This window comes from Apus apus, chromosome 25 (genome assembly GCF_020740795.1).
Source record: "Apus apus isolate bApuApu2 chromosome 25, bApuApu2.pri.cur, whole genome shotgun sequence".
Taxonomy (NCBI): domain Eukaryota; kingdom Metazoa; phylum Chordata; class Aves; order Apodiformes; family Apodidae; genus Apus; species Apus apus.
Genome location: NC_067306.1, coordinates 3,039,852 through 3,062,546, shown reverse-complemented (window position 1 = coordinate 3,062,546; position 22,695 = coordinate 3,039,852). Strand labels below are relative to the sequence as shown.

Below are 22,695 nucleotides of genomic sequence, written 5' to 3'. Positions count from 1 at the left end.
TTGATTCCTTTTGCTCCAACCAGGCAGATGGGGCTGAATTAAAAACCAAAATTCACTCAAAACAACCCGGGGAGGGAGGATGGGAAAGGGGGGGGGAGGAGGGGGCCCTGTCCCTGTCGTGGGGATGTTGCTGCAAGAAGGGGGGGACAGCTGGTCCCCAAAGGGGGGGCCGGGGGGAGGCTGGGCACTAGAGGGCAGGCAGAGCCCGGGTGGGTGCCCGAGGGATGAGCAGGACAGACGGACACCTCGGGGCTTTTGGCCCTGCCCCCCCCTTCCCCTGCCCCCCCAGCAGCAGTCGCTCCCAGTGTCCCCCCACAGCACAGTTTGTGTGTCCCCCCATCCCATCCCCAGCTCCCGTGGGTCCGGCATCCCCATCCCAACAGGTCCATGGCTCCAGACCAGGCTGGGGCGCCGAGGTGCCGGCCAGGGGGGGGGGTGTCAAGATGGGGAAGGGGACACCCATCCCCAGCTTCTCCGGTGGGTTCGACGAGTCCCTCGGTGGTCCCGGGGTGGCGAGATCAGTCCTCTGCCGTGGGCTGGGCAGCCGGGCCGTGGGGCGGCGAGGGGGCCGGGGGTCTCAGCTGGGGCTGCGGGTGGGGCTGGCTTGGGTGCTGTCGCTCACCAGGCACTCGTTGGACTTGAGGCTGGCCAGGGACTTGCAGCTGGGCAGGGAGGCCAGGGAACCGCAGAGCCCCAGCATGGAGGGCGTGGGGTCCTTCCCTGCGGGCACAGAGCGGGGGGGGGGGTCCTGAGGATTGGGGGGGTGGGGGGCACCGCGGCCTGACAGCCCAGCCCTGCCGCGGGGGGTGGGGAATGGATGGGGATGGGGACCACCCTTCCGTGGGGGACCCGGGTGTCCTTGCCCTGTTGGGACAGCATCCCCAGCATGGGGAGGGGAGATGCTGGAGGGGTCCAGGCGCCTGGGTGCGTGCCGGGTAGGGGAAGTGGGAGGGGGGGGGGACATGCTGAGCCCCCCCGCCCCGGGGCACCCTACGGTGGGGAGGGGGTCTTACCCAAGGGCCCCCAGGGCTCGCCTTCGCGCTTGCCCTCGCCCAGGCACTGGGAGTCGGAGCTGAGGCTGTTCTCGGCCGAGAGCTGGTCGGTGCTCACGAAGCTGTTCCTGCGGAGGGACCGCCCTGAGCCCCCCCGCGCCCACCACAGCCCCGGCAACCAGGGCCAGCCCCTCTGCCTGTCCCCTGGCCAGGGCAGACCCCCCTCCCCGGGGCGGGACGGGGCACAGGGTCAGGGTGGCTCTGCCCCACTTGGAGGGGGTTTACCTCCTGTAGAACTTGCTGTCCGAGCTGCTCTCGTTGCCGTTGAGGGTCCCCAGCGAGGGCCACTGGTTCACCAGAGGTGTCACCATCTCCTTGGAGGCCTGGGCCAGCTGTGGGTTCTCGCAGGGGATCAGCCCTGTCCTGTGGCAAAGGTGGGTGCTCAGCACCCGGCACAGCCACGAGTGCCGGGGACCTGCCAGGAGCAGATGGGACACTGGGGAACCACCATGTCCCACGGGACATGTGGGATACTGGGGACCCTCCACGTCTTACAGCACATGTGGGGCATCTGAGTACTGGAGACCTGCCACCCATCCCATGGAGCAAATGGGACACTGGGGACCCTCTGTGTCCCACAGGGCATACAAGCACCCTGGGAACCCACCACCCGTCACACCCCACAGGGCAGATGGGATGCCAGGGACCACCACCCACCCTGCCCCTCAGGGTCGATGGGGCACTGGGGACCCAGCACCCACCCAAAGCCCATATGACACCCCCCCCGCAGCCAGCCAGGCCCAGCAGCAGCAGGTCCCCACTCACAGCTGCTCCTGCAGCTCCAGGATGACACCCTCCAGCTCCCTCTTCTCCAGCTGGTTCTGCACCATCACCTCCTCCAGGCGCAGCTTCAGCTGCTTGTTCTCCGCCTCCAGGTCCTTCAGCTGCGACTCCCGCAGCCTCACCAGCTCCTCCAGGTACCCCTGTGCAAGGCCACCATCAGCAACACCCTGCTGCCCCCCATCAGGACCCCCCACGTCCCCAGGGCCACCCAGGGTGACAAGGAGAAGACAACAGTGGCATGAAGGGCTGTGGGTGCCACCAGGCTGTGGAAGCAGGGATGCAGTGGGAGGATGCTCTGGGCTGGAGCATCCCAGGGGGGTGGGTATCCAGGTGGTCTCATCCCAGCTCCTGGTACCTTTTGGGCATAAACAATGCGAAATTTCTTCTCCATCTTGCGCCACTTGTTGTACCAGCTGTCATCATCAGTGACCAGGGGCAGGTAGGGGTGGTCGGGGGAGCTGTCCTCACTCGTGCTGCTCTCCACGCTGCCCCGCTCCTCCTCCTCGCTCAGGTGGTCGTACCTGGGGGGTACAGGGGCTCGGTGGGGACAGCAAGGGGCTGGCATGGGTGGGGAGAGCCCAGCTGAGCCCCACCAGGGTGTTGGGGGAGAGACACCACCCCAGGGAGGCCACCCCAGCTCTTACCTCTGTGTGAACTTCAGGTAGGGTGTGTAGTCAATGACCATGGGCATCTTCCCATCCATCACCTCACCCTTCAGGCAGAAGCTGAGGGGTGGCAGGAGAAGGAGCAGAGATTCAGAGCAGCCCCAGGGGGCTGGAGTGGGAGAGAGACACTCAGGGCAGGGTCCCCATGTCCCACTATGTCACCTATCCCTACCTGAAGTCGATGGTGCCGAGCCCGACGAGCATCCCCGTGAGCACCATGGCCTCCTCCCGCAGCATGATGGACCCGTCCTCATAAAACCGCCTGCAGGGGTAAATCCTGGTGCCACCTGCCCCCTCCAGCTCCTCAACACAGCCCTCAGTCCCACCCGGCACCACCCCCAGCCCCCCGGGGTGGGCACAGGGCCGTGGCCCAGGCTGCTCACCTGGTGGTCCGTGTGTCCCGCAGGGCCGTGGTCAGGTACTCGGAGATGCGCTTCTCCATCAGTGCCACACGGATCCAGGCCCGGCCCTGCAAAGCACAATCCCATGGGAACACCCTGAGGACCAGGGCCACCATCGGCCACTCCTCAGATGCCACCCTTGGCTGCTCCCCCCCCCACCATGTTCCTGCCTGCTGGGGGTGGTCTCCACCCAGAACCTGCTTTTGGCCCCATTATCCCCCCACAGGGCCCCACAGCTCCTGTTTCACACCAGTGACCCTGTGGGCTGAGATGGGGCTGCAGGAGGGCAGAGGTGATGGGGACAGAGGGGATGGGACAGGGATGGGGTGGGAATGGTGATGTGAGGGGGGTGAGGATGAGATGAGAACGGGAGTGGAATTGAGAAAGATGGGAATGGGGAGGATGGGAACAGGATGGAATAGACATGGGATGGGACGGAGATGAGGATGAAGATGAAGGTGAGGATGAGAACGGGATTGAGATGGAGATGGGATTGAGATGGAGGTGGAGATGGAGCTGGGAGTGTAATGGAGATGGCAACAGGGATGGGGTCTTGTGCCAGGGACAGGGTGTGAATGGAAACGGGCAGGGACAGGAATGGGGACAAGGATAAAGACAGGGCTGGGGCTGGCACCTTCCTGACCTTGGCCCTGGAGGTGCTGATGTTCTCCATGTTCTCGATGCTGCTGACACAGTTGTTGGGGACCTTGCTGCAGGCCAGGCGGATGTAGTCCCAGAAGCCGTGCTGCCCATCGGAGCTGAACCAGCTGATGGGGCCTGCGGGGACCCAGGGGCTGTGTCTGGGGGGGCTGCAGTGCTGGCAACCCCCACCGGCCCAGGAAGCTCCAAGCTGGAGCTTGGACACGCTCCCAGCTGCCACCACATGCATCCCCATCCACCGTGTGGTGCAGGGATGGGGACAGGGACGCGCCAGGAGCTGCTCGGGCACTTGTCCCCAGGAGCCACCGTTACCTTTGAAGCGGTGGCTGAGGATCTGCTCGAGGATGGCAGCAAAATTAACAAACTCCTCGGAGGAGTCGTCGATGGGATCTGCCGTGTACTTGTCCAGCAGGCTCTTCACCGAGAACCTGGCGGGGGGGGCACGGGTGTCACACGGTGGGGGGGGGGGGGGGAAGGGACAGCCCCCCCAGCACCCCCCGAGGGGCGCGAGCAAAACGCTTTTGCAGGCGTTGGCTGCGGCGCAGGAAGAGGGCGGTGGGCTGAGCTGTGCCTCCCTGACCCCCCCTTGTCCCCGTGTCCCCCGGGATCCCGGCGGGGCGGCCGCTGCTCCCCCGCCGTGCGAGTGGCCAGGAAGGGCGAACAAAGGCCCCTTCCTCCCCGGCCGTGCGCGGGCGGTGATGGTTTCCCCTTCCGCCCGGTGCTCGTGCTCCGAGGAGAGATGCCCAAGACGTGAAACCTGCTGAGCCCAGCAGGACAGCAGGGATGGGGCAGGTGGGGATCACCCCATCTGTGGGTCACGGGCATGTTGAGGGGGGGAAGGGTGAGGCTGGGGGTCCCCGTGACGGCAGGTGGAGGATGACTCGTCGTGGTAGTGGGGTCTGGAGGTGGCTCGTGGCAGGGCAGTGAGGTCTGGAGATACCCTGGTGTCAGGATGAGGGGTCTGGAGGTGCTCTGTGATGTGACAAGGAGCCCTGGAGGGCCTCCATGTGATGACAGTGGGGTCTGGAGGTGCCCCATGCCATAGCAAAGAGACCTGGGGGACCCCATGTCGTGACAGGTGGATCTAGAGGTGCCCCATGCCATGGCAAGGAGATCCAGGGGGTCCCCATGTCATGACAGCAGGTCTGGGAGGTGCTCCATACCACAGTGACAAGACCCGGGTGTCCCCATGTCATGACAGTGGAGTGTAGAAGTGCCCCATGCCATGGCAAGGAGCTCTGGGGGTCCTGATGCCATGACAGCAGGTGCCCCTGCCATGATGAGAAGCCCTGGGGTCCCCCAGACCCCAAGAGCAGGACCTGTGGGTCACCCCAAGCCTTGGTGCCCCTCAGGTCCCCCCCAGCACCCTGGGGCCAGGCTCTGGTCACAGCCCAACACAAGCAGGTCCTGACCAGAGGTCAGGGGTGGGGGAGGGGCATCACCCCATCCCCGTGTGTGGGGGCCGGGAACAGGCAGGGCCCACCAGCCCCTCCCACGCCATCCCTGTCCCCCCATCCCCTGCCTCGGTCCAGCCGGCCATCACCATGGCAACCCTCATCCTCCATCCCCGCCTCCATCCCTGCCGCCCGGAGCGGTGAGGGGGGGGGGAAGATCTGACGTCACTTCCTGGGCCCCCCGCCCGCAGGGGGGTCCTCAACCCTCCCCCCCACCCCCCGGAGCCCCGCTTGCCCCGGGCACCAGCCCCCCCCACACTCCCCGCTCCCCCCCGCATCCCCTCCCGCCCCTCCCCGCCACCCCCGGCACCCTCCATGTTGTCGTTGTGTCCCCAACCCCCCCCGCAACCATCGCACCCCCCGAGGCCCCCCCAGCCCCAGCGCCCCGGCCCCACCACCCCTTCCAAGCCCACCCCCATCCTTTCCCCGCATCCCCATCCTCCTCCTCCCTTGCTCCAATTTCTAACCCCCCCCCCTCCCCCCAATAAAACAACCAAATCCAGCATCAACAAATAAATCCACCCCTCGGGGCGAAGGGGCCGCGGGGGGGGGGGTGGGGGTGTGATGAACCCCCCCCAGCCCTCCCACCCCCCCTTACCCTTTCCCCCCCACCCCTCCTCTTCCTTCCCCCTCCCCCCACCTCCATCCACCCCCCAGCCTCAGTGCTCCTGCTTCTCCCCACCTTCACCCCACACCCCCGCCGTTATTTTGGGGTACCCCCATCAGATCCAGGCCAATACCCCCCCACCCCCCCACCCCCCCCAACCCCAAAAGGGTCTTTCCTTTTCCTTCCCCCCCCCCCCCCTCCACCTGCAGACAGTGATGAGGTTTTTCCTCTCCACGGCGATGTTCCTGGAAGAGGCTTTCTTGGAGGAGAGCCCCAGAGCCATGGCAGCCCGCAGCCGGCTCCTCCCGCCCCGCGCCGCAAGGCCACGGCCGATGGCCCCTTTCTCCCGTGGGCCACCTGCTTCTTTTTTTTTTTTTCCCTCACCCCCCCCCTCTACCCACCCCCCCCATCCCCCCTCACGCCCTTCTCCACCTCCCCCCCCCCCCCCCCCTCCCCTCCCCCCAAACCCCGCGCAGGCTTTTTTCCTCCGATGATACCCACGGCAACGGGCCCGTGCGCCTCCCCCCCCCCCCCCCCCCCCCCCCCCAAATTAAAAGGGATGAGGGGCCTGCTCCTCTCCCCGCCTCCCCCCCACACCCCCAAAAAATATATATAAATATATCGGTCCTAGGGGAGGTGAAGGGGGTGGGAAATAACGGGGAAAGTGAAGGTGGGGGGCAGCGGTGTCCCCCCCCCACGCCTCGTGGGGGGGCTTCTCTCTGCAAGACTCAGCCCCTCGCCGTGACCTGCCACCCGTGGGGACACTGTGGGCAGAGCTATGGGGGGGGGGGGAACCCACACACACAGGCTGCAGATGGACCCTGGGAAGCCCCCCAGGATAACTGGGAGGGGGGTCACACGCCCCCAGCCCCCGGCTGCCCCCTCCCTGCCTCACGTCCCCTCCTTGGGGGGATGCTGAGCATCACTCCCCCCCATGGGGTCTGGGGGTGCGTGGGAAACCCCCCCCCAAAGCAGGGGCAGTGGGGGAGCGCACCCCCCCAGGGCTGGCTGTGCCGAGGGGGGGGGGGGGGGAACCCCACAATGCTCTTCCTCCTGTGCCGTGCCTCAGTTTCCCCACTGATGTGACAGAGAAATCGGGAAGGGGGGTGAATACCACGGGCACCCAAGTCCCCCCCCCCCACCGCAGCACCCGGATAAATCAGAGTCACCCTGAGCAGAGAGGCAACCCCCCCACGCCACAACCCTGGGGACACATCCCCCCTTCCTCTGTGCCCCCCCGGGGTGCCCCACTCCCCCTCTGCCCCTGCAAAGCGCGCCCAGCTGAAGGGCAGCGGGACACCCCGCAGGGGAGGGACCCCCAAACCCCCCGGGGTGCTGCAGGGAGGGGGCCCTTGGCAGCCCCAGATAACGCCGGGGCCGTTATCGGAGCGCCCAGCCCGCAGCTGCCCCCCCTCCCTGCCCCAAGGGGGGGGACAGGCCAGCGGGGCCCAGCCCGGGGGGTCCCCTCGGCACCATCCCGACCCCACGGCCGGGGCACGAGCAGCTGGGATGTCCCCACGGGTGTCCCCAGGCTCTGGGGTGACCGGGGTGTGTGTGGGGGGGGGGGGGAGGAGGGGGGGCTCGGGTACCCCAGGCCTTTCCCCACATCCCGGGGTTTGGGGCTGGGGGCCGGGAGCCCTCTCGGGAGGCTGCGAAGGTGGGGACACACTCCCAGGCGTGCAGCCCCGGCTCTGCAAACCCGCTCACACACGCGTGTGCAAATACGTGCGCACACTCCGGAGCGGGCACACGCATGCACGCTCGTGTGCACACACGTGTGCAAATACAAATATGCACACAGGTGTGTGTGTTCATGTGCACCTAGCATGGGTGCACACACACACAGATGTACACACATATGCTCACAGATGTGCACACACACACATATATATGCACACACACACTCACAGATGTGCTCATGCACACACACACTCACAGATGTGCACAGACACACACACAGAGATGTGTACACACACAGACAGATGTGTGCACCCACACAGATGTGCGCACACACACAGATGGGTGCACCCACACAGATGTGCACACACACTCACAGATGTGCACACACACACACGTGTGCACCCACAGCCCTCTCCCTGCATGGGGGCAGCCCTGCCCATCCCACCCCCCGGGGCCGGTGATCCCGGGGGACAGACGGAGCCCCGGCCGTGTCCCCCCCCACCCCGCACCCTCTGCCCTCCCCCCCCCCCGCACCCAGGCGGGGGGAACCTCCCCGGGAACCCCTTCTTTTTTTTTTTTTCACCCTTTTTTTTTTTTTTTAAGGAGAGAAACCCCAACCCGCGGGGAGGAGGGGGGACAGCCCGGGGGGGTTCCCGGGGATTCCCCGCAGGGAAACCCGGAGCCTCGTAAGCAAGATAGTGGGGGGGGTGGTGATTTGGGGGGGTCACCGGGAGAGCGAGCTGGCCTAGCCGGGCTGGGGGGGGGGAGCAAGGGATGCGGGCAGGGAACGGGCAGGGAACGGGCAGGGCGCAGCCTCGACGGCGCAAGATGTTGCACCCCGATAATCCTTGTTTACGGGGGGCCCCGGGGGGGCCGGGTGAGCCCGAGGAGGGGGGGGGGAAGATTAGGGAGGTGAGCGTGACTCAGGGCATTTGGGCTCTCTCCGGCGGGCAGAGCGCGGGCAGGGGTGGCGCGGAGGCACCCCAAGGGTAGGTGCGGGGTCACGGGTGGCATCTCGGGGTGTCCCGAGGGGGTTGGGGGAACGGTGGGGCCAGGTGGGGTGGGGGGAACAGCCCTGGGTGACCCCAGCGTGGAGTGGGGTCTGTAGGGCTGTCAGTTGGGGGGGTGCTGGGCTGGGAGATGCTGTGGGCCAGGGAGGTGTGGGATCCATGCTGAGCCCCGGGGGGGGGACACCCGCTGTGGAAGGAATCGCAGGCACCCTGTATGGATGGTGTGGGATGTATGGGATCCATACTGAGGCTGGTGCCCACTGTGGGAGGGAGCTGAGCTGCATTCCATGGGTGGTGTGGGATGTATGGGATCCATGCTGAGCCACGTTGGGTACCTGCTGCCTGAAGGATCCCAGCCACGCTGCAGGGATGGGATGGGATGGGATGTATAGGATCCATACTGAGCTGTGGTGGTACCCACTGCAGGAGGGAGTCCAGCTGTGCCATGTGGATGGCGTGGGATGTATGGGATCCATGCTGAGCCACGTTGGGTGCCTATTGCTTGAGGGATCCCAGCCACACTGCAGGGATGGGATGGGATGTATGGGCTCTATACTGAGCTTGTGCAATGTGTGCTTTGGGAAGTACAGGCTGTGTGCTGAGCCATACTGGATATATGGCACAGAAGGTGTCAGCCTGGTCCCGAGTCACACCAGCTGTGTGGTCTGGGAGGTATGGACTCCATACCATGCACGGGTGTGGGAGCTATGGGCTCTATACTGAGCACGTTGTGGTGCAGCAGATACGGGTTCTGTATGGTGCCCATGGGGGGTATGCTGGGGGAGGTTTGGGCTCTATATGGTGCCCATGGGGGGTATCCTGGGGGAGGTTTGGGCTCTATACTGTGCACACACGAAGTGCCTGGAGCGGGGAGGTGGGGTTTGTTCCGCACACCCCGTGTGGGATGTACGGGCTCCATACGGTGCCGGGTGGTACAGGGACTGCTCTGGCGGGTCGGGGTGACCTGGGCACAGGGTGCCCCTCACGTCGCAGCCCCTCAGCCCCTCAGCCCGGCCCTGGGGCAGGGCGGGGGGCAGTGGGGAGAGCGGGGCGGGGGCCCGGCCGTTATCAGCGGGGCACAGCTCGGAGCACCGGGCTGATGCAAGAGCCACCGGCGGGGCTGGGGGGGCCGGGGGGCCCCGGGATGTACCGGCCTGGGGGGACCGGGGGCAGCCGACGCTGCGGGGCCAGGCGGGGCAGGAAGGAGGAGGCCGGGTCCGGAGCTGTCCCGGTTCCCGCGGCCCCGCCGCGGCTCCCGCGTCCCCGTCGGGGATCCCGCAGCCCCAACGGGGTCTCCGTGACACCCCCCTCCCGGGTCCCGCCGCCCCCGCCGGGAGCGAGCGCCGGCATCACCCTGGTGAGATCTGGGGGAGCTGGTCCCCCCCAAAGCCCCTCCCAAGCCCTGACCTTGCAACCCTCCTCGCCGAGCACCCCCCCCTGGGCCGCGGTGCCGGGGGGGCAGCCGGAGTTCCCGTTCCACCCGTCCCCCCCACCCAAACCTGGGGCGTCCCCCCAGGGGGCTGGGGCAGGAGGGAGCTTGGTGGGACCACCCCAGGAGGCTGTGGGCTGGGGGACAGGTGGGGGGTCATGGGGGGTGAGGGGTTATGGGAGATCAGGGGGCCCGGACGCCTGGGTCCCCCCGGGGCTGCCCCGGGGAGGGGTGGGGGGGGCGGTGTGCTGGGACAGGGCTCCCCCTGGCGGTTTTCCCCCGGTACGACCCCGGGGCAGCTGCGGGGGGGCCGGACGGGCATCCCGGGGGGGGCACAGGGAGATGGGGTGCAGACACCGGCTTCACCTTCCCCCCTCCAACCACCCACCCACCGCCCGGGGGGCTGCAGAGGATTTGGGTGCTGAGGGAAGGTGGGGGGGGGGGCAGCAGGGTCTCCCCCCTGCACGCCCCGGGTTGCTGCAGGGTGCGCGTGCCGTCCCGCTTCCAGAGGCACCTGTGAGCACCGCTGTGCCTCAGTTTCTCCTTTCTCACCCCACTGCTCTGCCAAGGGCCTGGCGGGGGCTTGCCGGGGGCGACAGCGTGGGATCCCCAACCCCTGTGCGTGGGTCTAGATAGGACCCCACCTATGTGTGAGGGTCTAGATGGGACCCCAGTCCTTGGGCATGGGTCCACACGGGACCTGACCCTGGGTGCGGGGGCGCGGTGGGACCAGCAGGCGTGCGTGGGCAGGCGTGGGCTGGGGAGGGTGCCGTGTTCCCGGTGGGAAGCTGCCGGGGCTCTGCCGTGTTCCCGGTGGCAAGCTGCCGGGAATCTGCCGTCGCCTGACGTCTGTTCCCACCGCGGATGGCACAGGGCAGGGCACCGCGTCCCCGGGGACCCCCGGCCCCTCCCGGCCAGCGGGGAGCGGGTTACGGGGCCAGGGGCTGTGGGAATGGTCCCGGCATCCAGTACCAGCCCCATCCCAGGGGATAAACCCCCATCCCGGGGCGCACCGAGCGCTGCCCTGGCCTCTCCTAACGTATTTTCTCTCCCTTTCCCCCCGTTCCCGGTTAGAGACCGGGTTATGGTGCCGCCGGGCTGACTGCCGGGACGCAGCGAGGCGGCAGCGGGGGCCGAGCCTGGAGCCATGGAGGGGCCCGGCCAGGTAGGGACCCCCGGCCCCAAGCCCCGGCTCTGCCTCTGCTCCCCCTGCCCGTTCCTGTCCCCGGCACAGCCCCGGCAAGGACCTGGGGGTGCCGGTCCCTGCTGAGCCTGCTTGTCTCTATCCCACAGGAGGCCTACGAGGAGAGGATGAGGAGGAGCCTGGACCCCGAGGGCTACGAGGACCCAGGCATCAAGGGCTCCCACATATCGCTGGGAGAAATGAGCAGTGAGTGGCACGTGTGGGCACCAGGGTTGCATGGGGTTGGCACTGCATGGGCACCGGTGTTGTACAGACACCAGAGGTGCAGAGGTGACAGTGTTGCTTGGCTGGTGGCACTGGCATTGCATGGGGAGTGGCACAGGGGGCTGACAATGTTGCAGGGGCACCGGTGGTTCAGGGTGGTGTGTTGCATGGGTGCCAGAGTTTTGCAGGTGCCAGGGTTGCATGGGCACCAGGCAGCACAGGCATGTTGCAGGGGCACCAGCACTGCATGGGTGCTATGTTGGATGGGCACCAGTGTTGCATGGGCACCACATCCCAGGGGTGCCAGGTTGACACTGAGCTGTTGTGAGGGCACTAGTGTTGCACAGGCGTGTTGCATGCGTGCCAGCATTGCATGGGCACCAGAGCTGCATGGGCACCAGAGTTGCATGGGTGCCAGAGCTGCATGGGCACCAGAGCTGCACGGGCACCGGCGTTGCATGGGTGCCAGAGCTGCATGGGTGCCAGCATTGCACAGATGTGCCAGTGTTGCACAGATGTACTGTCGTTGCATGGACAGGGGGCTCACTCAGAGCCCAGGGTGGCCAGGCAGGACAGGCAGCCCCCGGGGTGGCATCGCCCAAAAGCAGTGACACCTCTATCCAAAGCCCTGGAGCTGCTGAAGTGTAGCCTCCAGCTTGAGGGCTTCAGGTGCCCAAGATGGGGCCGAGCTTGGAGACACCTGGGGTCCTCGAGGCCATGACCTTGAGCCCCAGAGGGAGGTGAGGGGACTTCAGAGGGGTCTGCACCCCCCAGAACATCCCCTTGCCTGAGGCTTGGTTGATTCAGAGCCGCCACCCTGAGGGGGTGCTTGGGCCACCCTGGCCCCCCAGCACCCAGCCCCTGAGGTCCCCATTCGGGGTGACACCAGCCAGGGGGTAACGCTGCCACCTGTTCTGCGCAGGGGCTGGCGCTGGCACCGGGTCCCCCCTGCAGGCGTGGAGGGCCAGAGCCGAGGAGCTGACGCCCCTGCGGTGAGTCCCCACAAATTCGGGGAGGGGCCCCACGGCTGCCCCCCCCCCCCCTCCCCTACCCGGCTGGCATCAGCACGGGGAGGCTGCTGGCACCCCTGGGTGCCGGCGCTGACCCCTCGTCCCGGCGGGGTGTGTTTTGCAGGCAGTACCTGCCCAGCCGCCGGGGATGCTATGACCTGGAGGGGAGGAGGCGTGTGGCCGGGGTCCCCCCGGGACAGGCCAGCCACCGTGGCGTAGGGCAGCGTGAGTGACCGTGGGGACATCAAGGGACAAAAGCCAGCCCTGGCTTGTCCTTTTAACCCCTCCTCCCCCCCCCCCCCCCATAGCCCTTCGTTGTACCGCTCGCCCCGGCTTTGCCACCCCCGTGTCCCCGCGCTCCGAGGGGCGACTGTCACCCGAGCGTCGGGGCAGGCGGCGGGGTGACCGCTGCCACTTGCCCGTAACCGCCCGCTGATTGAGGATAAATAAAGTCTTTGTTTGGGGTGAGGACAAGAACCACTTGGGGCTGAACGCCGCCGGCGCCGGGCGGCTCGGTGGTGGCGGCAGCGGCCGGGACGAGGACAGGCTCGTGCCCACGTGCCGCTGCCAGCGCCGTCGGGGACACCGGGACACACACACACACACACACCCCCTGTCCCCAGTCCCACCAGCACAGCATCCTTCATCCAGCAGGAGCAGGACGTGTGTCCGGCGGCATCACCCCGCTGGGTGAACTGGCCGAGGACAGGAAGGGGACCGCGGTGGTCCCCGGTGGGGCGGGGGGGACAGGGTGAGCCTGTCCCCAGCACCGGGTGGCTGCGGGCGGGCGGGGGCCGGGCCGGTGTTTACTGTCAGCAAAAGCGAAGTGCTCCGGGATTGACGGTGCACACAGGGCGGCCGCGGGCGTGGAGCTCGGCCCCCCCTTTATAGGGCTGGGGCTGTGGGGCCGTGGGGAGAGCGGGGAGGGGGGCGAAGGTAGGCAGGGGACAGGGATGGGGACATCTCGAGCTCCTGGGGTCTGACTGGCCGGGGATGTGCTGTCCCTGTCCTGGTCTAAGGGGCAGTGCTTGGTGCTGGGGGTGTGCTGGTGACAGGGTGGTGGGGCAGAGCGTGGCCGTGAGCCTCACCCTGACCCCCGTGGTGTCCCCGCACTGTCACCTTGTCCTGGAGGTGGGCTGCGGGGGGTGCAAGGGGCTGGAGCTGGGGTGATGGAGGGACACATCCAGCAAACCACAGCTGGGGCTGAGATGGGGCAATGGGTGAAGGACACGTCCAGCGAGTCCAAACCAGGTCTGAGGTGAGGGTGATGGAGCAGGGGACACATCCCAGGTGGGTCTGGGGTGGGGGTGATGGGGGGAGACGCCTCCAGCAGAGCCCAGGGGGGGGTCAGGGAGGGACCAGCTAAAGTGGTGGTGGCTCCACTCGCAGCTTCGTCGGTGACTGATGTGGACCTGGAGGCGGCAGGAAGCAGGAGGCTCTTGTCCCGGCGGGACACCCATGAGGTGGGTGCTGCCCCAGGGACCCCCATTCCCGGGGGCGGGCAGACTGTGGCCACCTGGGGACCAACTCCTGGGGACACCAGGGGTGCTGGCATGGACAGCTGCAGCTCCGGTGCTCCTGGGGATTCCCTGGTGTGGCCAGGGGGGACCTTGACTCCCACCCCGGCTCTGGCTGCAGGGCTACGTGGAGCTGCATGAGCTGGTCATGGACAGCAGAAAGGAGCTGTTCTGGATGGAGGCCAGCCACTGGCTCAAGCTGGAGGAGGACTTCAAGGAAGCTGGACACTGGGGACAGCCCCATCTCTCCTTCCTGACCTACCGCAGCCTCCTGGAGATCCGCCGAGCTTTGGCCAAAGGTGGGGACCTCAGCTGGGGACAATACGGTGGTGGGGACCCCCGGCTGGGGCCAGAATGACAGCAAGGACCCCACACCGGCCAGCTGGTGACAGCGGTGTCCCCACAGGCGCCGTGCTCCTTGACGTAGAGGCCACCTCGCTGGCGGCCATTGCCCATGTCCTCATTGACCAGATGATCTACGAGGGGCAGATCAAGCCACAGGACCGGGATGACATCCTGAGGACGCTGCTGCTGCAGCACAAGTATGGCTGGGGCTGGTGGCCCCGTGGCGGGAGGGGGGACAGACACAGAGCCTGATGTCTGGCTTGGCTCTGGCCCCGGTGGGTCCTGCTGGAGCCCGGCATGGGGTGGAAAATCCCCTTGGCCGTTCGGCTTTGCCTCGCAGCCCAGTTTGGGGGTCCCCAAGCACCCGCGGGGATGGGACTGGTTTTTTTTGGGGGGGGTCAGGGGCGCTGGCCCGTCTGATGCCACATACAACCCTCCCCTCTCCGCTGCTCTAGACATCCCAGCGATGCCGAATCGGTCGCGACCCTGGTGCCGGCGCAGCTCCAGCGCTCGGGCACCGGCCGGGCAGAGGCGGAGCAGCCGCTGCTGCGGGAGCACCAGCCCCTGGAGATGAGCCGGCTGGCGGGCACCGAGCAGGCGAGCTGGGACACAGAGTGGGGGGCAGACGGGCACTGGGGTGCAGGGTTTGGGGGTACAGGGTCCGGTCAGGGTGTGGGGAGGGCTGCTGCTGCCCCCTCTCGCAGGGAACAGAGGGGGACACACCAGAGATGGAGTGAGAGAGGCTGGTTGTCCAGGGGGACACACTTGGGATGGAGGGAAACACATCAGGGGTGGAGTGAGATAGAGTGGGTATAGAGGGGGACACACTGGGGACAGAGGGGGACAGATCAGGGATGGAAGGGGACGTGGAGGGGGACACATCAGGGATGGAGTGAGATACAGTGGGTATAGAGGGGGACACACTGGGGATGGAGTGGCACACGTCAGGGATGGAGAGGGAAATGCAGGGGACAAAGAGGGACATGCAGGGGACAGCCACCAAGGCCAGCCAGCTGACTCCTGCCACTGGTCTGCATGCCACAGAGCCCAAGTGGGGCCACCAAACCCCAGCTCCAAGAGAAGGTCCCTGAGGATGCTGAGGCCACCCTGGTCCTCGTGGGTGAGTGGTCAGAGGGGCTGGGGACACAGGGCTGAGGTGGTGGGCATGGGGTGGGCGTGGTGGGGCTGGGGCTGGGGTGGTGGGCAGGGGCTGGGGGGGGCTCTGGTGTCCTCTGCTCGCTCACTTGCTGCTTTTCTTGCACCTTTTTGCCTCTCCCCACCCTCAGCCCTCCCCGCCTCCTGCTGCTGCTCAGCGCTGCTCTCTGGGCCCTGTGTCCCCAATGTCCCTTGTCCTCACATCCCTTCTCTCCACACCCCTGAGCCCCTGTGTTCTCATGCTCCAATGCCCCTGTGCCTCTCTGTCCTCATGTTTTGTGTGCCCCGTCCCATTCCTTTTGTCCCCCCATGTCCCCATGCCTGTGTCATCTCCCAACACCTGTCCCTGTACCCCCGTGTCTCCTTGTCTCTATATCCCCATGTCCCCACATTTCAATGTCCTCATGCTCCTGTGTCCCCCATGTCTCCATATCCCCACATCCCGGAGCTCTTGTGTTCCTGTGTCCCCATGTCCCTCTACCCAGTCCCCCGTGACCCCCATCCCATCCCATCCCATCCTCCCCCCAGGCTGTGCAGCCTTCCTGGAGCAGCCGACCTTGGCCTTCGTGCGCCTGCGGGCGGCGGTGACGCTGGACGGTGTCCTCGACGTGCCCCTGCCCGTCCGCTTCCTCTTGGTGGTCCTGGGCCCCGACACCCCCCACATCAGCTACCACGAGATCGGCCGCGCCGTGGCCACCATGATGTCCGAGAGGGTACAGCTCACCTGCCACTGCCACCACCCCCAATGGTGCCACCACCACCACCACTGCCACCCCCCCCCCAGCTCTGCCACCACCACAGCCTTCCAGGATGACAGCCCCCCCCGAGCACCCCCGAAGTCCCCAGCCCTGGGGCTGCACCCTCTAAGAGGGCTCATCCACCTTGTGCCACCTCCCTCGCTGTGCTCATGCCCCTGTGTCCCCATGCTGCTGTGTCCCCTTGTCCCCACACACCTTGTGTCCTCATCCCCCTGGGTCGCACTGTCCCCGTGCACGCCTGTCCCCGTGTCCCCATCACCACATGCATCCTTGTCCCCACACTTCTGTGGCCCTGTGGCCCCATTCTCCCATGTCCTTGTGCCCCTATCTCCCCACACACCTGAGCCAAATGTCCCCATGTGCCTAAGCCACTATGTCCCCATGCTCCTGTGGCCCTACATTCCCCGTGCCCCCCCTTAGCCACATGTCCCCATACCCCCATGTCCTCCTGCTGCCTGTCCCCAGACCCCTGTGCCCCAATGCCCCCATACCCCCTATCCCCACCCTGCCCCATCCCCACGGGGGACACTCAGAATCCTGCTTGGTGCCCAGCAGCACCCAGAGATCACTGAACCCTTTATCCCCCGGGCCACCCTACAGGTCTTTCGCCGGGACGCCTACCTGGCTGAGAGTCGCCAGGACCTGCTGAAGGGGGTGGAGGACTTTTTGGAGGCCAGCATCGTGCTGCCACCCACCGAGACCCCCAGCGAGCAGCAGCTCCGTGCGCTGGTCCCGCTGCAGCACCAGCTGCTCCGCCGCCGCTACCAGCCCCCCGAGACAGCCCCGGGAGACACCTTCCTGAAAGACCTGGGTATGGAGGGAAACCCCCAACCCCCCGCCCAGGATCCCCCACCCCCCTGGCTGGGGGGAACCCCCCCATTGCACGCAAGGTCCCTCCATCACCACCTGCTTGTGTCCCCAGGGCTGAAGGAGCCGGCGCCGGAGGATGACGACCCCCTGCGCAGGACGGGGAGACCTTTTGGGGGGCTGGTCCGGGACATCCGCCGCCGGTACCCCAAGTATCTCAGTGACATCAAGGACGCCCTCAGCCCCCAATGTCTGGCCGCTGTCATCTTCATCTACTTCGCGGCGCTGTCGCCCGCTGTCACCTTTGGAGGCTTGCTGAGTAACGAGAGGGACAGGCTGGGGACGCCTTGGGGGGGGCGGGGGGGCGGGGACACCCCCCAGCTGGGCGCAGGGCGGGGGGGAGGGGGTGTCACCTCCTGCAGCACCGCGGGGATGCTCCTGGGGGAGGGAGCTGGGGTTATCGCCCCCCCCTGATCCCAGTGCTGAGGAGTGTGGGGTGGAAGGGGCGGGTGCCCCGGCACCCACCGGCTCTGCGTGTGTCCCGCACCCAGGTGAGAAGACCAAGGGCATGATGGGGGTGTCGGAGCTGCTCATCTCCACCTGCGTGCAGTGTGTCTTCTTCAGCCTCCTCAGCGCCCAGCCCCTCCTCGTCGTCGGCTTCTCGGGGCCCCTCCTGGTCTTTGAGGAAGCCTTCTACTCGGTGGGTGCCCCCCCGCACCCCTGGGTGCCCTCCACCCACTGCTGGTGGTCCCAGCGTGGTGTGGGGCGGGGGGGAGGCTTGTGGTGTCCCCAACCCAGCCCTGGCAGAAGCACGGGGTGCTGCCACCTGGGTGATGGCACATGGGGGTGATGGGAGTGGGGGGGTGGCTCAGGGGTGATGGCACGTGCAGGATGGCACTGGTGGGGTGGCAGCACGGGTGGTGCCATCTGGGTGATAGCATCCTGGTTAGCTGACACCGCAGGGGTGACATCAGGGCAGGGGACACCAAGTAGGTGCTACCATTGGGGTGCTGCCAGGGGTGATCCCACAGGAGTCCAGCCACATTGGGGTGCCACTGTCCCCAGCCCCCGGGCAGGAAGTGCAGGGCCACCGTGAGACCTTGGGCTCCAGCCCCTCTGGGTGCCCATGCTGGGGGCTCCAGGGGGATGACAGGACTATCCCCTCTGGGTCTCCAGTTCTGCAGTGCCAATGGCATGGAGTACATCGTGGGCCGGGTCTGGATTGGCTTCTGGCTGATCCTACTGGTGCTGGTGGTGGTGGCCTGTGAGGGCAGCTTCCTGGTGCGCTACCTGTCCCGCTACACCCAGGAGATCTTCTCCTTCCTCATCTCCCTTATCTTCATCTTCGAGACCTTCTCCAAGCTTGTCACGGTGAGGGGGTCCCACGGTGGGGCAAGGGGGGGGGGGGGCTGTGGGTTGTGGTCCATGAAAATGGTGAAGGATGGAAGGGAGGGATGGAGCCCAGCTCCCAGCCTCTGCTCCCCCTTCCTCAGGGTTTCCTGACTCCTGTTTCTCTCCACAGGGGGACCTGGGGACAGGGGGGTGAAGCCCAGGCAGATGTCCCACCTGGGCTGCAGCAAACATGGTCTTTGCCCAGGAACTGCCCAGGGAACCTTGATTTCTCCCTCCATCCCCTGGCTCAGCCCCTTCTTGGGTGGCTGGTAGCCATGGGACAGTGTCACCCCATGCACTGGGTACCCACAAGGACATTTGTGGGGCTGGAGAGGTGACAGGCAGGCCACATGCCCCATCACACCCCAGAACCCCGCCACACTGAGGTGCCCCTGTGCACCTCACCACAGCCCCAAACACCCCAGGTGACACCCAGTCCCCAGCAAAGCCAGCACTCTCCTCTATCTCCTCTCATGCCCCCAACCCCTGCTCCAGCCCCGTTTCCAACTGAGTGTGAAAGAAACCATCCCACTCCCCCACCCCTGTCCTCCCTCACCCTCACCCTGTCCCTGTCCCTCCCCAGATCTTCAGCCAGCACCCCCTGAAGAAGCACTATGGTGATGAACACTTGCTCAACCCCAAGCTGCCAAAGCCCAACACAGCACTGCTGTCCCTTGTCCTCATGGCTGGCACCTTCTTCCTGGCCTTCTTCCTCCGCAAGTTCAAGAACAGTGCCTACCTGCCTGGCAAGGTGAGGACATAGGGGTCAGGGTGGCATGGGTGTCCCCCCACCCCACTGGACCATGGATGGGGGCAAAACAGGGGCTTGGTTTCCCAAAAGGGGTTGGCTGAGACCATGCAAAATTCATCGCATGCTCCTCTGTAGGTCTTTGATGCCAGTGGGGACACAGATGGGGGGAGTGGGGGAACACCCTTGGTGGAGGGGACACAACACACAGATGGGTTTAGTGTGGTCATGGTGTCCCCACAGGTGAGACGCTTGATTGGGGACTTTGGGGTGCCCATCTCCATCTTCATCATGGCGTTGGTGGACTTCCTCATCAAGGACACGTACACGCAGGTCTGGGAGCAGAGGGAGGGCAGGGCTGGGGGGGGATGACAGGTGTCCCCAACGAGGGGACATGGAGCTGAGTGCTCATCCCTGTGTCCTGTCCCTGTCCCCTTGCTCCACCTTTGCTCCCATACAGAAACTGAATGTCCCCAAAGGGCTGGAGGTCACCAACGGATCGGCCCGGGGCTGGTTCATCAAACCCACGGGGGAGAAAACCCCCTTCCCCATCTGGATGATGTTTGCCTCCGTGGTGCCCGCCCTCCTGGTCTTCATCCTCATCTTCCTCGAGACACAGATCACCACGTGAGGCCTGGGAAGAAGGGGTAGAGGGAGGGAAGGGAGGGCTGGGGAGGGGGTGCCTGGCAGGACAGCGATGGAGGGGACCTGCCACCTTCCCCTTCTGTCCCCAACAGCCTCATCGTCAGCAAACCTGAGAGGAAGCTGGTGAAGGGCACAGGCTTCCACCTGGACCTGCTGCTGATCGTGGCCATGGGGGGGGTGGCTGCCCTCTTTGGCATGCCCTGGCTCAGCGCCACCACCGTCCGCACCATCACCCACGCCAACGCCCTCACCGTCATGAGCAAGACCTCGGCCCCCGGTGAGAAGGCCCAGATCTTGGAGGTCAAGGAGCAGCGCATCAGCGGCTTGTTGGTGGCCGTGCTCATCGGTGAGCTGGGGAGGTGCCCCCCACCCTGGGCGGCGAGGCCTGGCTGTGCCCACCCCCCAACAGCTGGCCCTCACCTCTCCTTCCCCCCCCCGCAGGCGTCTCCATCCTCATGGAGCCCATCCTGAAGTTCATCCCGCTGGCCGTGCTCTTCGGCATCTTCCTCTACATGGGGGTCACCTCCCTCTTCGGCATCCAGCTCTTTGACCGCATCCTGCTCTTGCTGATGCCACCCAAGTACCACCCTGACGAGCCCTACGTCACTCGGGTGAGTGAGCCCCGTGTCACCCTGGGGGTGTCCTGGGCTGTGGCACCCCCTGGTGCTGCCTGTGATTCCTTGGGGGTCCCTAGAGAACATCCTTTGGTGCTGACCTTCATTGGGCTCCTTGGGGCAAAGCACCCAGCACCCAAAAGAAGGGTTTGGGGTGCTGGACCCACCAATCAGCACCCAGAGAAGGGTTTGGGGTGCTGGACCCAGCACCCCAGGAAGGATTTGGGGTGCTGGACCCACCAATCAGCACCCAAAGAAGGGTTTGGGGTGCTGGACCCATCACCCAGCACCCCAGGAAGGGTTTGGGATGCTGGACCCACCAATCATCACCCCAGGAAGGGTTTGGGGTGCTGGACCCAGCACCCAACACCCCAGGAAGGGTTTGGGGTGCTGGACCCATCACCCAGCACCCCAGGAAGGGTTTGGGGTGCTGGACCCACCCCCTGACCCCCTCTGCTCCTGGTCCCGCAGGTGAGGACCCGCCGGATGCACCTCTTCACCTTCACGCAGATCGTGGTGCTGGTGCTGCTGTGGGTGGTGAAGTCCACCCCGGCCTCGCTGGCGCTGCCCTTCGTCCTCATCCTCACCGTGCCCCTGCGGCGCTTCCTGCTGCCCAAGATCTTCAGCAACATCGAGCTCAAATGTGTACGTAGCCCCCCCCGGCACAGGCTGGGGACACCGCGGTGCTGCCCCCTTCCCCGTGCCCATCCCACTTCCCAGCCTCTTCCCCATCCCTGTCCCCATCCCTGTTCCCATCCTCATACCTGTCCCCCTCCCTGTCCTCATCCCCCTCCCTGTCCCCATCCCCATCCCCATCCCTGTCCCCATCCCCGTCACTGTCCCTGTCCTCAATCCCATCCCCATTCCTGTCCCCACCCTCACCCCTCTCCCTGTCCCGATTCCTCTCCCTGTCCCTCTCCCCATCCGTGTCCTCAACCCCATCCTTGTCCCCGTCTCTGTCCCTATTCCTGTCCCCATACCCATCCCTGTCCCCACCCCTTTCCCTGTCCCTGTTCCTGTCCCCATCCCTGTCCCCATCCCCATCCCTGTCCCCACCCCTTTCCCTGTCCCTGTTCCTGTCCCCATCCCTGTCCCCATCCCCATCCCTGTCCCCATCCCCGTCACTGTCCCTGTCCTCAATCCCATCCCCATTCCTGTCCCCACCCTCACCCGATCCCTCTCCCCATCCCCATCCCCATCCCCATCCCCATCCCATCCCATCCCACCCCACCTGACCCCCCTCCCGTCCCTCCAGCTGGACGCGGATGACGCGGTGGTGACATTTGACGAGGAGGAGGGGACAGACGTGTACAACGAGGTGCAGATGCCCAGCTAAGGGCTCGGCCCCCGTCCCCCCCGTCCCCACATCCCCCCCCATCCCCCCCCCCGCTTCAAGCCCCACCGCTGCCACCCCGTGGTGACAAAGGGGGACTTGGGGACACGGCCCCGGTCCCTACCTGTGCACCCGGCAATGGAGCCTTTTTCATCATCTTCTTCCCCCCCCCCGGTTTTTTTTCCCCATTTTTTTAAAAAAATAGTTTGGATCTCGTGATCTCGCCCGCACTTCGCGCCCGGGCTGGAGGGGGGGGGGGGTCCCACGGGGGTGGGTCCCGCAGCTTGTCCCCCACCCCCATGACAGGGTGTCCCATGTCACTCTCCTGTCCCCAAGGCCACCTGGGGCTACGACAAGCAGCAACGGGAGGAAAAGGAGGGAGGAGGAAGGCAGGGTGACACAGAGGGGATGGGGGGGGGGAAGACACAGGGTCCCCTCATTGTCCCCAGAGAACCCCCCTCCCCCCCCCCGCCCACCCTCCTCTTCCCCAAACAACCCCCCAGTGCTAACGACCACCCGCAGCATCCCCAGGGTGTGCAGAGTCCAGAGAGGGGGGGGTTAGATACGTACCACGAAGACAATCATACTAAAAACACCCCCCCCAAAGAACAACAACCCGTTCACACCCGGGCAGACAGTGAGATCCGAAGGAAAAGCTCCCCAAAAAAAGCACCTTAACAAAAAAAACGACACAAAACCCAAAAAAAAAAAAAACAAACAACACAAAAAGAGGAAGAACAAACCAAACCAAAGCAGCTACAAGGAGTGATCTGTATATTTGATGTCAGTGAGGGGGGGGGGAGGGAGGTTGTAATTTATTTCCAAAGGCTGATTGTGCTCCCACCGTGTGTGTGTGTGTGTATATATATAAGAAACTATAGATAAACTCTATAAAAAAATAAGATTTTTCTAGAAAAGCTTCTTTTAAAGATTCCTGGTCAGGGCCTAAACTCCACAGACCAGACCAGCAGTGTCATTTCACTCATTAATTAATCTCAGGATCATTCCTCCTTAGACATTTTTTAGATTTTCAGTTAAATCCATGTAGGTTTGTTTTTTTTTTCCTGGATTTTTCCCTTGCTTGCTGACTGCCTCTTGTTCCTTTTCCACTGGGATTGATCCCAAATTGTCTGAGCATCCCCCCTGCTTCTGATCCTGCCCTGGATTCACTCCAACAGGCTGAGAATTTGCTCATTTTTAAAAATAAATTGGAGTGGGGAGG

General features: G+C 65.4%; 2 protein-coding genes across 6 annotated transcripts; one reads left to right on the top strand and one right to left on the bottom strand.

The window, feature by feature from the left end:
* Positions 1-500: 500 nt before the first annotated feature.
* RUNDC3A (RUN domain containing 3A) lies at positions 501-9,078 on the bottom strand. Its single transcript, XM_051640089.1, has 12 exons — positions 9,000-9,078; positions 5,826-5,979; positions 3,874-3,989; positions 3,545-3,678; positions 2,884-2,969; positions 2,673-2,762; positions 2,480-2,560; positions 2,191-2,356; positions 1,818-1,975; positions 1,278-1,415; positions 1,014-1,120; positions 501-720 (listed from the first exon to the last, which is right to left on the bottom strand). Exons 1-12 carry the CDS (start codon positions 9,076-9,078, stop codon positions 578-580), a joined length of 1,452 nt encoding a protein of 483 aa, XP_051496049.1. The 3' UTR covers positions 501-577.
* Positions 8,219-22,191, top strand: SLC4A1 (solute carrier family 4 member 1 (Diego blood group)). 5 transcript variants are annotated; one of them, XM_051640302.1, is made up of 22 exons: positions 9,535-9,669; positions 10,816-10,906; positions 11,035-11,131; positions 12,072-12,141; positions 12,284-12,384; positions 13,549-13,622; positions 13,798-13,975; positions 14,083-14,218; positions 14,477-14,618; positions 15,066-15,141; positions 15,705-15,889; positions 16,535-16,745; positions 16,857-17,060; positions 17,293-17,441; positions 17,918-18,112; positions 18,717-18,884; positions 19,125-19,214; positions 19,342-19,508; positions 19,619-19,872; positions 19,968-20,137; positions 20,612-20,785; positions 21,396-22,191. In XM_051640302.1, the coding sequence occupies exons 2-22, from the start codon at positions 10,889-10,891 to the stop codon at positions 21,474-21,476; spliced, it is 2,940 nt and encodes a 979-aa protein (XP_051496262.1). In that variant the 5' UTR covers positions 9,535-9,669; positions 10,816-10,888; the 3' UTR covers positions 21,477-22,191. The 5 variants fall into 5 exon arrangements, with proteins under 5 accessions (XP_051496261.1, XP_051496260.1, XP_051496262.1 ...); XM_051640301.1 differs by lacking the exon at positions 9,535-9,669 and adding an exon at positions 8,219-8,291 and having other exon boundaries at positions 16,535-17,060; XM_051640300.1 differs by having other exon boundaries at positions 9,534-9,669; positions 16,535-17,060.
* The last annotated feature ends 504 nt before the right edge of the window (positions 22,192-22,695 follow it).